General features: G+C 38.6%; 1 protein-coding gene across 1 annotated transcript; it reads right to left on the bottom strand.

Annotated features, from left to right (window-relative positions):
- Positions 1 to 3,552: 3,552 nt before the first annotated feature.
- On the bottom strand, positions 3,553 to 15,328 carry LOC139114463 (parafibromin-like). Its single transcript, XM_070676215.1, has 15 exons — positions 15,158 to 15,328; positions 14,427 to 14,532; positions 14,024 to 14,093; positions 12,813 to 12,872; positions 12,556 to 12,635; positions 12,322 to 12,383; positions 11,415 to 11,640; positions 10,695 to 10,829; positions 9,727 to 9,784; positions 9,000 to 9,064; positions 8,224 to 8,405; positions 7,375 to 7,533; positions 6,708 to 6,808; positions 5,893 to 6,034; positions 3,553 to 5,446 (listed from the first exon to the last, which is right to left on the bottom strand). Exons 1-15 carry the CDS (start codon positions 15,286 to 15,288, stop codon positions 5,410 to 5,412), a joined length of 1,614 nt encoding a protein of 537 aa, XP_070532316.1. The 5' UTR covers positions 15,289 to 15,328; the 3' UTR covers positions 3,553 to 5,409.
- Between the last annotated feature and the right edge of the window lie 352 nt (positions 15,329 to 15,680).

Genomic DNA, 15,680 nt, shown 5'->3' with positions numbered 1-15,680 from the left:
ACCAAAATTTTAATGCAATATTTTACCATTTTTTTTGGTGAACATTTCTGTAAGTTTTCACAATTTTGGACCGAATAGTAATCACATTTCATCGGCTACAGTTTTTTATCAAAATTTTAGCAAAAATCAGAAAAAAATTGACTGTGCTATATTTTTTGAAGGTGACAAAAGTAGACTTTGGTGCTCCAAGGGTTAATCTTCTCAAGAGTTCTCAACATGAAAGAAAATTTTAAATGATAAAGCAGTGTACTGGCATACCATAATTTGAATGTTCAGTTATGTACACCAAAAAACTTAAAACACCTCAATTTTTTTTGTTTTTATTATTCGTTTAACCACAGTGGCTTAAAGACTGGCTAACAAACAAACAAGCAAACAAACAAACAGACAAATGATATATTGAACACAATTGGAACTATTTTGTGATTATAAGATGAACAGTAAAAGTCACAGAATGTGCTCTCTAAGAGAGGGTTTACTCAAAGCATTTAGTAATTATCAATTTCAAAACTGTAATTATTGAATTAAATGTTAAAGTAGTATTTAAAAAATTGTAGTATTTAAAGCCATCTGCTTTTCAAAAATTGTAAATTTATCCTTTTTGACAATTTTTTAAGGATCATTCATCTCATTCATACACATTCTTGAAAATGTCAAGATTAAAGGTCAAAACTTGATGATTGCTGTATTGTTTAGAGGACCTGGATGCATTTGAAGGTTTCGGGATCATATCTGATTGGTTCTTTACTATTTCAAAGTGCCTCTCTAGGCCAGTCCTTAAAAATGTTTAGGGGTCATATCTAAGTGGTCCCTTAAAAAGATTAAGGGACACATCAGGGTGGTCCCCAAAAGTTTCAAGGACTCACCTGGGTGGTCCCTGAAAGTTTCAAGGTCACATTAGGATAGTCCTTGAAAAATTCAGGGGCACCTCAGGTTGGTCCCTGAATGTTTCAAGGACTCATCCGGGTGGTCCCTGGAAGTTTCAAGGTCACATCAGAGTGGTCTCTAAAAGATCCAGGGACACATCAGGGTGGTCCCTGAATGTTTCAAGGACTCGTCTTGCAATGGCGGTTTTTGAAAGATTCAAGGTCACATTAGGATAGTCCTTGAAAGATTCGGGGACACCTCAGGTTGGTCTCTGAAAGTTTCAAGGACTCATAGTCTTAGTCATGTTCACGCTACAATCACAGTTGCTGACACCATTGTCGAGATCGGGAACAGCACTGTCAGTGTCACTCCACAAAGGACCGTGGTAACAGACATCAAATTCGTCGGAGATATCCAGTATTCCGTTGCTTTCCATGTAGTCCTGTCATTAAATAATTGGGGTAATGGACGTCCTACATTCAGAATCGGCAACCTTTCCCGCTCAGGAATTAGTGCAGTAGTCAAAATCCATTCGAACATCACGCTGTTTACACACTCGACTTGAAACAATGCAGAGCCTCACAACAATGTGACCCGTGACCTTTACTATGTAGATTAGCAAGGACCATATTAGTTGGTTTACGATTCAGTGTGTCGCTTAATGAGAAAAGTATCATTGACTATATCTCCAAATTAATCATGAAGACTGTAACATACAACCATAGTATTTTAAATGGTGGGGAAACTTTACAGCATAAAAGAGCAACCTGTACCTTACCCGGGACCTTACACAATCGCACAATCCTAGATGCCCTGTAGGTTAAAATGGAATGTGCCATTATTAACTGATTGTTTACGAATAATTAATTGTTTACTGTTCAGACTAGCGGCGCGTCGGCCAGTAACAGCATACTTCAACCAGCGAGTAAATTACCATTAATCGTCAAGGCTTGCTCGTCTAAGTCGACTGAAGGTTCAGCCACTGCCCAGTTCATCACATTTATGCCAGGGAAAACATGCCTTGTAGATCTCGTCGCGTGATAAATACGCAAAGACGTGTTTCGGCGCCGGCCGACCAGTCACACATCGGAGCGATAAGGACGTCGTGTTAAGCCATTACATAATCTTAACTTCGACCGTCATGAATATTGACGCTGTATGTGCAGGAAGTTGGACCAAATCTTTTCAGTGATTCGTCTGCCTGTCAGCTTTACCAAGTAATGCTTGTGAATGCACAAGCTGACGAGCGAAGGTCACATCAGGATAGTCCTTGAAAGGTTCAGGGTCTCATCTGGGTGGTCCCTGAAAGTTTCAAGGACTCATCTGGGTGGTCCCTGAAAGTTTCAAGGACTCATCCGGGTGGTCCCTGAAAGTTTCAAGGTCACACCAGGATAGTCCTTGAACGATTCGGGGTCACATCTGGGTGGTCCTGAAAGTTTCAAGGACTCATCTGGGTGGTCCCTGAAAGTTTCAAGGACTCATCCGTGTGGTCCCTGAAAGTTTCGAGGTCACACCAGGATAGTCCTTGAACGATTCAGGGTCACATCTGGGTGGTCCCTGAAAGTTTCAAGGACTCATCTGGGTGGTCCCTGAAAGTTTTAAGGACTCATCTGGGTGGTCCCTGAAAGTTTCAATGTCACATCAGGATAGTCCTTGAAAGATTCAGGGTCACATCTGGGTGGTCCCTGAAAGTTTCAAGGACTCATCTGGGTAGTCCCTGAAAGTTTCAAGGTCATGTCAGTGTGGTCTCTAAAAGATTTAGGGTCTCCTCGGAGTGGTCCCTGAAAGCTGCAAAGACATCTCTGCACAGTCCCTAAAGATTCCAGACAAAAACTGTTGGTTTTTGCCGTTAATATTTTAAGGTTTCAACAGACAGATGATATTGATTACATTTCTTTGCATCTACCAAAAAGAGTTCATTTTTAATAGTAGGGCTGAAATAATTCAGTGATTTTGTAAATTTTCCAGCATTAATTAGCACAAGCACAAGAAAAGGTTAGTTTTATCAAATTTACCAGGTCTCATTTCCTTGTATCTGAAATAAATAAATGTACAAGTCATTTTCTTAACATCTACCGAATCATTTCAAAGTGAGATCACCAAAAAAACATACACTACATCAGAACTGATTTGGGTAAAGGTAGAAGGCCATTTTACCATCGAAAATTTAAAATTTTATCATGCATCGTTCGGTGAGAAAAGCAAATGCCTACAAATCAGCCTTGGAAAGGAAATTTGTATTTTCACTTGACAAACCTACACAAAATTGACAAATCAGCTACATTTAATGGGTTCTCCTTTCCTGAGAGTGCGAAAAGCTAGACAAAAATGTAAAATTTGTTATAGGTGTATTTGATGATTGTGCAATTATCAATAATTTATAAAATTTGCCCTCGTCTTCACACAAAAACACTGTTAGATTCGTGATTTTTAAATAGGTTACAACAAAATGCTCAAGATTTATAATCACAAAATAGTTCCAATTGTGTTATTGGCAAAAGAAAAGAAATACCCCAGACATAGACAGAACAAAAAGTAAACAAAAAAACAAATAAGCAAACAGACTGGCTGCAAAAAAATTTGTGGTTAATATGTGGAGAAGAGCAATTATAAAACTGCAAATTAATGAGCGTAATAACACTATGGGGTTGGCGTTAAGAAAAAATATCCACTCACACACACTTTGGCTTTTATGTTGAATGCATATTTTAATGAGAAACATCCGAAGTGGTGAAACAATACACTGCTGCAGTGTTTGACCTTCACTTTCCGTATTGTGGTTTGAAGAAGTAAACTTGATTTTTGAAACAAGAAAATGAAAAACACAAAGCTTAAACTTTAGAGAGGTAACAGAACATCGGTTATTTTATCTTTCTTTCAGTCTTTACTTGTATGAAAAAAAAACAAGGTTTCAACATATTTTCAACTGAAAAATTTCAACTTAATGTCAGATATAATCGCACTTTCAAAAATTTGCTTGCAAGGTTTGGAATGATCATCCATTCACTGGTTTGCAGCTATACGTGCATCAAGAATACATGAAAGAAATCCATTCTTCCGTCTAACAGATAAAATAAAAATATGATACAGTCTCCGGACCAAAGGAATGAAAAAACCTAAATGTCTGGTGTCTTATCATGATTGTAGCTTATGCGGCCAGACAATGGTACAACCCAATTGTTTTCCCTGGCAAAGTTGGAACTCTACACTGTAGAATGGGTGAGACAAGGCACTCATTTCTGTAACAAGCTTGCCATGTGTTCTTTCAAATCAGCTTCAAAGCCCAGCTCCGCCAGTTTCAGAGGACTAAAGGTGGGAACCGCTTTCACCCTGTCAAATGCAAACCTCAAAGTGGAAGGAGAATCAATTTACATACAAACTGCCAATCATGTGGTCACAGTTGTCAATCACACTCCTTAAAGTTCCAAAAGTTCATTCAATACCCTAGTATATCACAGAGAATATGGTTCTGTATATGGCATAGCTAGCCGAAACGCTCTTTGTAAAACATCGCACTCTTTTCTTATTCTGGTTCTACTAGCTTCGCTCAGGACAGCCACCTGCTTTGGAAAAAGGGGATCATAATACACTCCATTTCCATTAGTCTCTCTGGAGGGTGCACAATAACCTCCAGGTCTATTGGCCATACTTGTATGATACTTAACGCATCATGAACTTTCTTCATAAAAACATGTGAAATTTAGAAATCACCTCTCCTGGTTGATGAATTACACTGTTACAACCACCCCATATAATATAAAAAAAGATATTAGAAGTCTTCGTACTACAATTTCTTCACTTTTGAAAACTGAGAGAAATCATTTCCGGTTATATATGTGTTGCTGCTTACACATGTATAGTCTTTCCACAGCTTTGAAGAAGTACCATTGCATGACACAGTATTGTTTTAAAGTTTTGCATACTACAGAAACTTCTACATTATTGATATGCACTCAAATCAACTCTTGTCTTAGATATGATACAAAGTTTCTGAGACAGTTTTTTGTTACAAAAGCCTCCATGCCATCGGCGCTTGTCTTTATCCAATGGTGCTGCCAGACAGTTAAAGTCCCGTAGATGAGTACATCTGGCATCCTGATGTTAACCTTTGACCTGGCAAGTACATCTGGCATCCATGTGTTGACCTTTGACCTGGCTAGTAAAAGTCACTGGACTGAGTAACAAATAACTTCACCAACACAGCATAACATTACAAACATTTACAGGAATTCCCAACTTTTAAATTTTGAGAGCAGTTCCCTCCTGATCAAGACGATTATAACAATTGCTGTATGTCATAAAAACAACATGTCAGACATCATGATGGGTTTGGGGCATATACTGTATACTTTGCTGATCAACTGCAGGACGCAGAAAAAGTCCATGAGCAATGTCGTTGCTATTCTTTACCCTTCACAGGGGACATTTTTACGACTCCTGTTTATGAAAGAACCAGGTCAAAGTTCATACAAATACAAATAGCAGTTGACGATGATTTTGTGGCTTGGCTGTGTCCATGATTGCCGACCAGTTTGTTTGAGGTTAGAATCTGAGGTGGGACTTGTGTTTGACCATGTACCTGAGAAGTGAAAGATGTAAAAAAAAAGATTGAGTAGTTAGTAGAATTATGGAGGCCATAAAAAGCTAAAACTCCTGTACTGGAACCAATAACAATGTATGATTATTATCGAACATGTACAAAACATTTTTGCTTGAATATTTCTATCTGCTACAACCTTTAATAAAAATATCCAAAGTTCCTATGGGACAAAGTCCAACAGGAATCCACTGGGACTTCTCTTGAATTGCTGAATTTTAAGGTTAATTTTGAACACAGTTCAATATACGTCCTGTCCTGTAGAAATTCCATGGGAAATCTTATGGGGTAGTTTTTAGATCATTTGTAATCCTGTAGGAATTCTTCAAGTTCTGTTCTCATAACGGTTTGGACACTGTAGCCTAAGTACAACAACAAGAATTTTGCAGTTCTGTCATTTTAAGTTCAGGAATTTTTTTGATACTTACTTGTCTAGGACCTCCCAGAATTTCTGTAAACTGGCTCTGTCTAAATGTCTTTTGTTTCTGCTGATGCCCAGAACAAAGACGTCCCATTTCTTGATGTTGTTGTCTAACGAGACTTCATCATATTTCAAGTGGAATGCTTTTACTGGAAAGAGAGAGCACAGAGAAGAAATCTCACTGATGTTTTATTGTACTGTGTACCTCTAACACAAACATTCATAACAATACGTCTTTTAAGCATCTTAATCACTCATATAGAATACCTTTATGATGGAAATATGAATATTCATGGGAAAAAATGTACACATCTCAAGATATTGAAAAATTTAACAATAACATCTTTGATATATTGAGATTTTTTGGTGGAATTCTTGGATTTTTTCATGATATTTTGTTAAAATCGTTGGTTCTGGTAGTCCAAACAGGGAACCCCTCTGGTTTTTGCCTTCTGAAAAAGTAGCTGAAACAGCCTTTGGGAAAAGCATTCACAAATTATTTCCACACCAAGGTCAAACAAGAAAGCTATCGTATGACTGTGTTGACAATCTGACTGATGAAAATGAAATCACAAGATCACGACAAGGATACAGAACATTTTTGGTGTACTTTTACAATGACATGCATATATTTCATATACTTTTACTTTTTTTGTTTTTGTTCCATTGTTGCCATGGAATACAGGTTGTTTTGACATCTAGGAATCTTTTTTTAACCCTTGGACCACCATGGTTTAGTCCAATCCTACTGTTTTCTATGGCAAAGTTGAGCCTCTACACAGGGAAATGGGGGTGAAAAGGGTTAAGCAGACAGAAACTTACTCCTTGCAAATATGTCGACAGGAGAGCCATCTGCCAGAAGCCATGGCCAACCTTTGAACTGCCATGCAGGACCCTGAACAAATACTGCCACAACACGGTCCCTGGGGAAGAGACATTACCATGATAATAATGCACATTACACTTCAGATATTTTCAGAATCGTGTAGTGTAATGGTTTCATATAAAGTGAACAAGTTAAACATTCAATTACAGGAGTTCCATCAGATGCCTGAAAAATCTCCTAAAGCTGTTTTTACCCCTGTAACTGTAACCATTTTCAAAGCACAAGAAAAATATGTACTAATTTATGTAATCCCTGCTAATTCAAATATCACATTTCTTGACATAAGATAAAGCTACAAATTATCGGCTTTTTTGGTTTTTCAGACCTTGGTTTTTCAGAAACCACTTCAAGTTACCATTATATATTGAGGTTTGATATAGTCGGTGAAGATATGTTTTGCCAATGTACTGATAATTTGTCAAAGCTATGCTCTTATTTTCCACACTCACGTATGTGCTTACAGCATGAAAACCATTGAGAACTGTTTACCTGCTAATTTGCAGATAAAAAGACTGCAAAATGTAAACTGTATGGTTTGTATGTAACAACAAAATGACAATGGAGAAATCATGTTGAACAGGAACAATTTTTAATCACACTTACCAGTCTTGTGGAGAAAGTTTTGATGGCGTATCGATAATCCTGTATGGAACTGTCACCGTCTGAACTGTACCACCTTGGTTTGTTTCCTTTTTACGCTGAACCAGAACTTCATTATCTCTCCTGGCACCTTGGGATTTTTTGTCGTCCGTACTCACAAATCTGTCAGACAATCACAAAATATCGTGAAGATGAAACGAAGAGCATTGAAGCATTGCTCTCAGACATTACACTATTGTCTCTGCTTACCAAAAAAGTCTTTTCACTCAAGTTCTCTCGGTATAGTCCAACTTTGTCATGGAAAACAAAATGATTGGCCCCAATATGATGGTGACAGCATCAACCGGCTCACCCCGATTCCCTGTAAACAGGTCCACAATCACCATTGAAAGCAATGGGTGTGAGCCAAACTATGGTAGAGGATGGGTTAATCCTGTAAGTTAAATTATCCTGCGCATGGACTCCACCAATCCCATTGAAAACAATATGGATGCAACAAAGTCTAGTTGTGAATTGTTTACAGGTGGTAGAAAGCCAAAAATATAATGTTCTCAAAAAATTGCTACCACTGTCAGAAAGAAAATTTGACTGATTCTATTTTGAAATGGGACAGAAATTGTAAAAGTGCATACATATTTAGAAAGTTCTGCACTAAAAACTGTCTCAAGTTCACTAATGATTGAATTAACAATGACCTCTTATGACTCCATTAATGGTTGAATCACAGTTACCACAAACAGAATTCAGTAAACACGTAACATATACTTATCTTCAAAAATGGCTTCTTACAAGCTGTAGAACTGAATAGGAATTTGAGAATACAAAATATACCCAACGGCTACAACTACTTACTTCAGATCCTGTAGCAAATCCTTGGCATTGTACATTGTAATGAGAGCGGTGGTTGAAGCTGGAATAATCACAATCGGCGTTCTGGATGTACGTTTCTGTGGGCCTTGAGGTTTGGCTTGTGGAACTATTCTGGAGTCCTGCGGTATGACTGGTGTCTGTACTTTCCTGGCGCTGACTCCTTCCTGCAGTGTCAAAGTTTGAACTTCAATGACACAGCCTGACAGACACAGTCAGAGTGCGTATATGCATAAGAAATCAAAGCTGTCAGAACAATCAAAGACATCAAACCACAGTCCCTCGACACACCAGAGTGTGTCGAGGGACTGTGATCAAACTCGCTGACATTCAGTGACCCAGCCCTGGACAGAGTTTCACCACTACACATAAAATCTGAAAAACACCCACTGCCAATCTTCATCAGGTTTTAGTTTTTTTCCATAACCAGGCAGATGTACAGGAAACATTGCTACAAAAAGGTATATGAAGCATTGATTCACTTATGAATTGATTGACATATGTTGTGTGACCAGGTATACTGTGTCATTGCACTGCCGATCACTTGATAGGAAGTCTGGGTCAGAAGGCGAGTATTTTGATAAAAAAGAGCAGTGTAACAATCTCAATGACCAAACGCTCCAAGTACAATCAATTAAAATGCTACTTCTATTGCTAGTAAGCTGACGACCGACCCATACACAGGACTCATGTGGTTACATGAATATGATTTGAAGGGTATCCCAAGGTCACGACATGACACAGGGTCTTATTTCACTCACCGTCACTGACTTAAGGGTCATACCATGGTATGAACCCATGGTGTCAATCTTGAAACCTTCAGTCTCTGCAAGTGTAAGGAGATGAGGGAAATCAATATATCAATCATAAAGATAATCACACGCATCCATTAAAAATCTAAGGAATACCTGACAGAAGTTTTAACCATTGCCTTGCTCTACTTTAACCCTAATCCTCCACAGTCAGAGAAAACCATTATGATTTTCGTAGTCACCCGAAGTTGGCTTTCAAGGGCCACGGTCCTGCCAAGCAAGGGACATTCAGTGATGTTTATACAAACTAGCTAGCCAAGTAAAGTGACACACGTCATGTTTAGGCAGATTTTTAGGGGCTCATACTTCTTAACTAGGCACAAAGTAGTACATTAGAAGGGTGTGCCTAAATACTATTTAATACTGACTTGGCAGGGCACTGAGTGACAGACTTGTCAAGAAAAGGGTTAAGTGAGTTCTGATGATAGTCCCATATTTTGACCTGCAATGGTGGAGTTTTTCAGTCAAGAAAGATCTGTAGTTGATGGACAATCAGCACTTGCAGCCTGTCTAGACTACCAACATCTCCTCCTGAAAATACTTCTGTGTTTGAGATTTCACTCAAGTTCACACACTTGAACTCCGCCCTCATCTACTCCTACATTGTGCTTCACAGGGAAAAAGAGACCTCAACATTTTTTCATCACACTTTGTATTCCAGACTTCCAATAGTTACCTTCTTTCCCTTTGAACCTCTCCTGATCGTATCTGTTGTACTGTGCTGGTGTTGCTGGCTGGGCCGTCGTGAGTGCTCCTGTGAAGAAAGAATACAAAGTTTATTAGTCCAAAAAAGAACATCTGTTAAAGTACCGTGTAGTCCAAAAAGGAACATCATTAAAAAACTTTAATAGTCCAAAAAAAGAACATCTATTAAAGTACCGTGTAGTCCAAAACAGAACATCATTAAAGTACCAGTAACACACCAGAATTAGAAAACATCTAATTGGTAATCTTAACTATAACATTTGGCTCCTAGTCCAGACTGGCACATAAGGGGGTTAGCAGAGCCATTAAAAATCTGAGCATCCCCGTTAAATCTGCACCAAGCTACAGAGCATTGTTGTACAAATTCTAGTTTGGAGGTCACACTGCTCACATTTATCATCATTTGCTGGTATCAGTATTCAAAAGTTGTCTACCAAGAAATGTGGACACATCACATGAAAGATATGACCTCTGACCTGGAGCAATGACAGTGATCAAGCAAGATACATGCACTAATGACTAATGTATGTACATGTAGAGTCACTTCTTGCTGATAAGCTAAGATGCACCACGGAGAGAGCTCTTTGGATTCAAAAATTGTCACGATGCTTTTCTGGTCCATTACTTGTGCGGACTCATCTTGAAGCTTGAGGAGCAAATAGGTTTTCACCATCTTGGTGTTTTCGTGTGTGTGGGATCATTTTTTAGTGAAAATCATAGGTCAATTTTTTCCCATGTGGTTAACACAGGGATGGCAGCCATTTCTATGATTTTGAATTTCAGATGTCGGTAAATATTAGGTGATTAGTTTCCCTGGTACCAAAATCTGCATGGTTAACAAAGATTTGTATTCTTGATTTTGAAACAGAATGGCTTAACACTTCCTTGATACAAGTTTAAGTGAAAGTAGAAATCTTTCAGTTTTGAGGCACATACTACGTTAAAATCTACTGTTTGACTTACTGGTTGTGCCAGACTGTGTGAAGTATTGTGTGTGCTGGATTCTTGATTTGGTCTTCCTTCTTCTTGGGCTTTCACAGACTGCAACATGGCAAATATGTTCCTTGCAAAACTCTGAAATGTCAAGAAAGGAAATTGAGATATCGTCACAGTGTTCACAATTATTGTTTAGGTTTGTGGCTGCATCAAAACAATTGTCCTTTACAAGTGTGCACCAAAGAAGCATGGGTTCAGGGAGTTCAGGGAGTATCTGTATAATCTATAGGGTATTATATTGTATATAATGTATGCGGCAAACAAAATTATGTGTGAACAAAATTTAAGAAAGTCAGTCATGTTTTTAGAGTCTCTCCCTTGGTGAAATATTAGCATTTTCCTCTCATTTTCAAAAATGCTACAACTGCAAAAAGGTAATCTCCACACTTCAATGAAGATTTGTGTGCTCTTAGTCAGATAAATTGTCCATTTCAAAGAGTACAGAGTGATGACTAGGTAGTGTACACATTTTTCCTTGAAACAGTGAGGAGAACTAAAATGCTTTCTAAATTACTTGAGGATCAATTTCAACAGCAGAGTTAACAATGTGCAGAAAGGTAATAAATGCGTGGTTCCTGCCACAGATGTAGAGGTTTTTTATCTTCATGTAAGCAGCATTGAAGACAAAGCTTTTGTTGAATGACCTGTATGGATGTGACATACCTTTCCAGTTGACTGTAAGATTGATGTTCTTGTTCTCCACAACCTCTCCCTACTGACGATGTCTCGGGTCACGTCCACCTCGGCATCAACGAAGCTACGCTGTTCCAGCGCTGCCGCGCCGAGGTCGTCATCATCAACTTTGATGGTGGTTCTTTTCTTGGCCATACGCTTGGCTTTGATGGCAGCAATCTTTTCCACCGACATGGCCTCAGACAGTGAACTTTGCCTGAAATACATGACACAATCAGACACACGACGTTAACCCTGCCGTACAATTGATTTTTGAAAATTGTGAAATTGCCTTTTCTGACTTTGATTCTCTTGGAGAATAGGAACAAGTTGTGGCAAACCTTCCTCAACAAAACAACCTGCACAACCTCTGCTTTGACTTTCTTTTATATGACAAAGTAAATAGATTGTAAATAGCAAATAGATAAAAAGTTTTTAATTGCTACATAAACCACACATAGTGCAAGCTCAGAGAGGGATTATCTACATAGGTAGATTATATAGACATACATGTAGGTATATACGATTAACATAGGTATATTCAATTTCATCCAATACAGGATCAAAGATTCCTTCCCTACAGTCACTAAATGAATGATGCCAGCCATTCTTGGATCAATGATCCTAAATCTACAACAGTAAGCAAACCAAGAGCTTGCCAAATTACGACCATCCATATTTTTTGCAACAGAGTCAACAATTTGTGACGTGTTTTCTAAAAGATAAGCAAAATACTCATCCAATGTTATAGTAAGGACTGATGTTATGGTGAGGACTGAATGGAGCAGCCATGGTTGTGGGATAAGTGAATTGACAGTGGTCACGGAAACTCTGCATATAAAATGCAGTACAGCTTTCGCTCACTGCTGATTCCCCTCCATAGAGGAGAAGCACTCACCTGATTTGGTCTGTGGTGACAGCGCCCTCTTTTGGTGCCTCCAAACGGGCAATGAGACGGGCCTGCAGGGATACAACATGAGGACATTACATGTTGCATGTACAAATCATGGAAGACTTGCAATCAAAATATCATCATACGCTCTCATACTTGTTCAAATGTATGATCAAATATGATCAAATCATATGCAATTCATAAGAAATATTTGATATCTTAGAATGGGAAGTCTCTTGCCTTGTCTTGTTTGACATGTTCCTCTTCAAGCCTTGGTTTTTTGAAAGTCTCTGTTCTTGCCTCTTCTTGGGGTCTTTTGACTGCAGAGACAGAAATCACAAATGTCACTGTGACTTTGATAAAAAATTAACATTTTTCATCGACTCTAAAATTTTACAGTGTTTCAACCAATTTGCCTTCTGTATTCACCACAAACCAGAGTATAACTAATGGAAAGAAGCCATATATAAATGTTACAGAAATTATGCTTGACATACCTTGTGTTGGTCTTGAAGCACTTTCTATGGGAGCACTTTTGTCAATGCTGGCGCAAGTACCTGCATTTGAATAGTACACAGCAAATGTCAGTCACACGGGGGACTCACACCTATGGTTACCAAATGAACTTATCACAACAATAGTGATATATTTGTGCTAACCAAGATGGATTGAATAATAGCAGAAAATGTGATGTAATGTAGGGTGCACAATGATGCTATACTCTGGAAACTGAATCAGAAAATAAGTTTCAGCAGTTTTCTCAAAATTAGAAAATGCATGTGATATAGTAACTCAATATCAGCAATCATGCATTTCAACACTCTCACTTAAAGCCTGAGTAGAGGTCCTGCTTGAACACAGAAAAGCATGGGGATGTACCAAGTTTAGAGTTGAAAGGGATAACAGTGACTTATACCCCCTCATACCCTACTGAGTAGCACCAATTGCTTGTATTGTCAGTACACAGAGAGGGATACTCTTTCAGTGTTTGGGCTTTCAACTCTTCTAAAAGATAAACAAATTGGTAAGACCTCATTATTTTCTATGGCAATGTTGGACTAGCACTGGAAAATGGAAATGATAGGGCTAAATCAGGTATAACAAAACGTATTTGTTATTACATGTGCTGCCATGAGTATTGAAAACTCAGAAATTCTATATGCAAGTTCCAATGAGATCTCAAGACATCCCCACAAATTTGAAGATCTATTGAAAATTATATTCAAAGGGAGGTAGTCGTCCCGCCTGCTCCAGTGTGACAGTTAACCAATTTTGTAGCAGTCATCACTGCAAGACTTTGCCAAACTAACTTTGGTTACATCCCTTGGAGGCCTTCATTCATGGTGAAACTGCTTCTGCCTCGTTCACCAGTTTCTGTACAGCCCCCATTTTAAAAGTTTAGATATTCACATGGGATGTTGGGATATGTTTTGCTTAGCAACAGACCCGTTGTATGGGTCCCATACGAAGTTCAGTAGATCCTCAGAGTGTTTTCAGCAGGGTGGTAGACTTATATACACAGGGATTGGGTGAAAGAACTGAACCCTATTATGCATAGGTGCAATAATCAGCCAAATCATTAAAAAGCAAATGGCTGGATAAGTAAAGAGAGCTGAGAGTGTTTCCTGCCAGTGCATATTGAAAACAAATAAAATGTTACACGAATGTAAGAGCTTCCTAAACACAGAGTTTTTAAGATTACACTTACTGGTGTCTCCATTGAGATATTCTAGAAGTGACCTTCTGTCTGGCCTTCTAACAACAGGGATGTTCTCAGCCTATCGCAAAAGACAAAAGCCAATGGAATTAGACATATTGCACAAGAGCCAGCACAGTACAGGAAAGAAACTGGATTAAAGGCAACAAACAAGGTAATTTTGCGTTCCATTGTCTTTGCCACGTCTGACATCAACATAACAGTATATTGGCCTGATCTCGGTCTGCATTCAATAAATCAACGGTGATTTCAGTCTGTCAATCAACTGGTCATTTGAATTTACAGATCAAAGTATTCATGTGAATGGTTTCCCCCTGTGAATCTTTAGCTTACACCACAGCTCTCCATACATAAATATGACATGAATGGTTTACGTAGTGAATTTCTGACTTACCGCAGCTCTTCGTACATAAATTGGATGTGATAGCGAAACATTTTTCAAGAGGAAGAGAATTGAATCTAATGTGTAGTATTCTTTCTGGCTGCCTTCTTTATCAGAACTACAGAAAAAAAAACATGAAAATATCCATATAGCTGTATCAGTGGTTTGGAATTTAAAAAATTGCCCACAATACAAACTTACTGATACATGGAAAGTTGGGCAAATTTGTTGCGCTTTATATTTTTAGATACAGCACATATCTTACAGCTTGATTTGCCACAGAGTTCATTCTCACTTGGCGGGCGAAGGGCACCCGATATAGGCCCATAAGCTGCCTGCCGGAGTCTACTTTTCCATGTTAGCAGGCCTCTCGCGATCCCGACTCCCCTTACCCAGTGCAGTATACCCTTGCCTTCTCGGAATCGAAAGCGAGGTTGTGAAGCCCTTCATGCTAACATTACAATGTAAGCGCATCACTGTGATAATTATGTTCCAAATGTGGAGTCCAAGTCATTTTAACAACATGGAGTTCCTCGTAACGTTGTCATTATTACAAAAAATTGTCAAGAGATTGTTTAACGAAGGCAACAAAATACCCGGGGCAGCAATGTACCAACACTTACAGCATGCAGCACAGCTGTTCACGAACTTCAACTCTCGCGAACCTTGGAGTTTGTTGATCAACAACTGTGTATGAATTTGTCGTGTTCATCTTGTTCTGAGATACTAGCGTTTTAACTTACCCCCAGATTACGAAATTGGTCTTTGCTGTTTTGGCCCAGGCGAAATCACCCAAGATGACTTGCTCATCTTTAACCACCACGTCCTTTTTCTGGATGTTGTATTGACGCAAAATACTGAGAAGGTCCGCCATGATGTTGATTGCTTGCAAATGTTCGCACTGATTTCTGGGAAACTTTTTATTTTGGGTATTGGGTTGAAAGTGCAAAGGCCAAATCTCAGGGGTCATGACTAATATATAAAAAAAAAAAACTCAAAAAAACTGCAAGTTGTTGTGGGTGTAATCGTTTTTAAGCTAATTTTCTTTTTTTCTGTGCCTTGTTACAAACTTCTGTCACAAAGACAGCTCCATCATCATGCTCACCCGAGCTCAGCAGGCAACATTTAAACTGGGGAAGTTGAAAAAAATATTTCAGTTCAATGCATGATATTCCAGTTCCATGTCCATCAGTCATTTGCAATATCAAAGTTACGATTGATGGATTTGGGATTTCCAAATCGCAACGAAGCATCGAATATTCACGT

The sequence above is a fragment of the Ptychodera flava genome, chromosome 16 (assembly GCF_041260155.1).
Source record: "Ptychodera flava strain L36383 chromosome 16, AS_Pfla_20210202, whole genome shotgun sequence".
Classification (NCBI taxonomy): Eukaryota; Metazoa; Hemichordata; class Enteropneusta; family Ptychoderidae; genus Ptychodera; species Ptychodera flava.
The sequence above is the reverse complement of the archived record's forward strand: the minus strand, read 5'-3'. Positions and strand labels throughout refer to the sequence as shown.

What these genes read in the sequence shown, in the direction of transcription:
- LOC139114463 (XM_070676215.1), bottom strand. Translation starts at nt 15,288, where the DNA reads ATGGCGGACCTTCTCAGTATTTTGCGTCAATACAACATCCAGAAAAAG. An exon ending in GTCAAACAGTAGATTTTAAC is followed by an intron (nt 9,785 to 10,694) that starts GTAGTATGTGCC and finishes ACGACGGCCCAG; the next exon opens with CCAGCAACACCAGCACAGTA. An exon ending in TGTCGACATATTTGCAAGGA is followed by an intron (nt 6,035 to 6,707) that starts GTAAGTTTCTGT and finishes CTCTCTTTCCAG; the next exon opens with TAAAAGCATTCCACTTGAAA.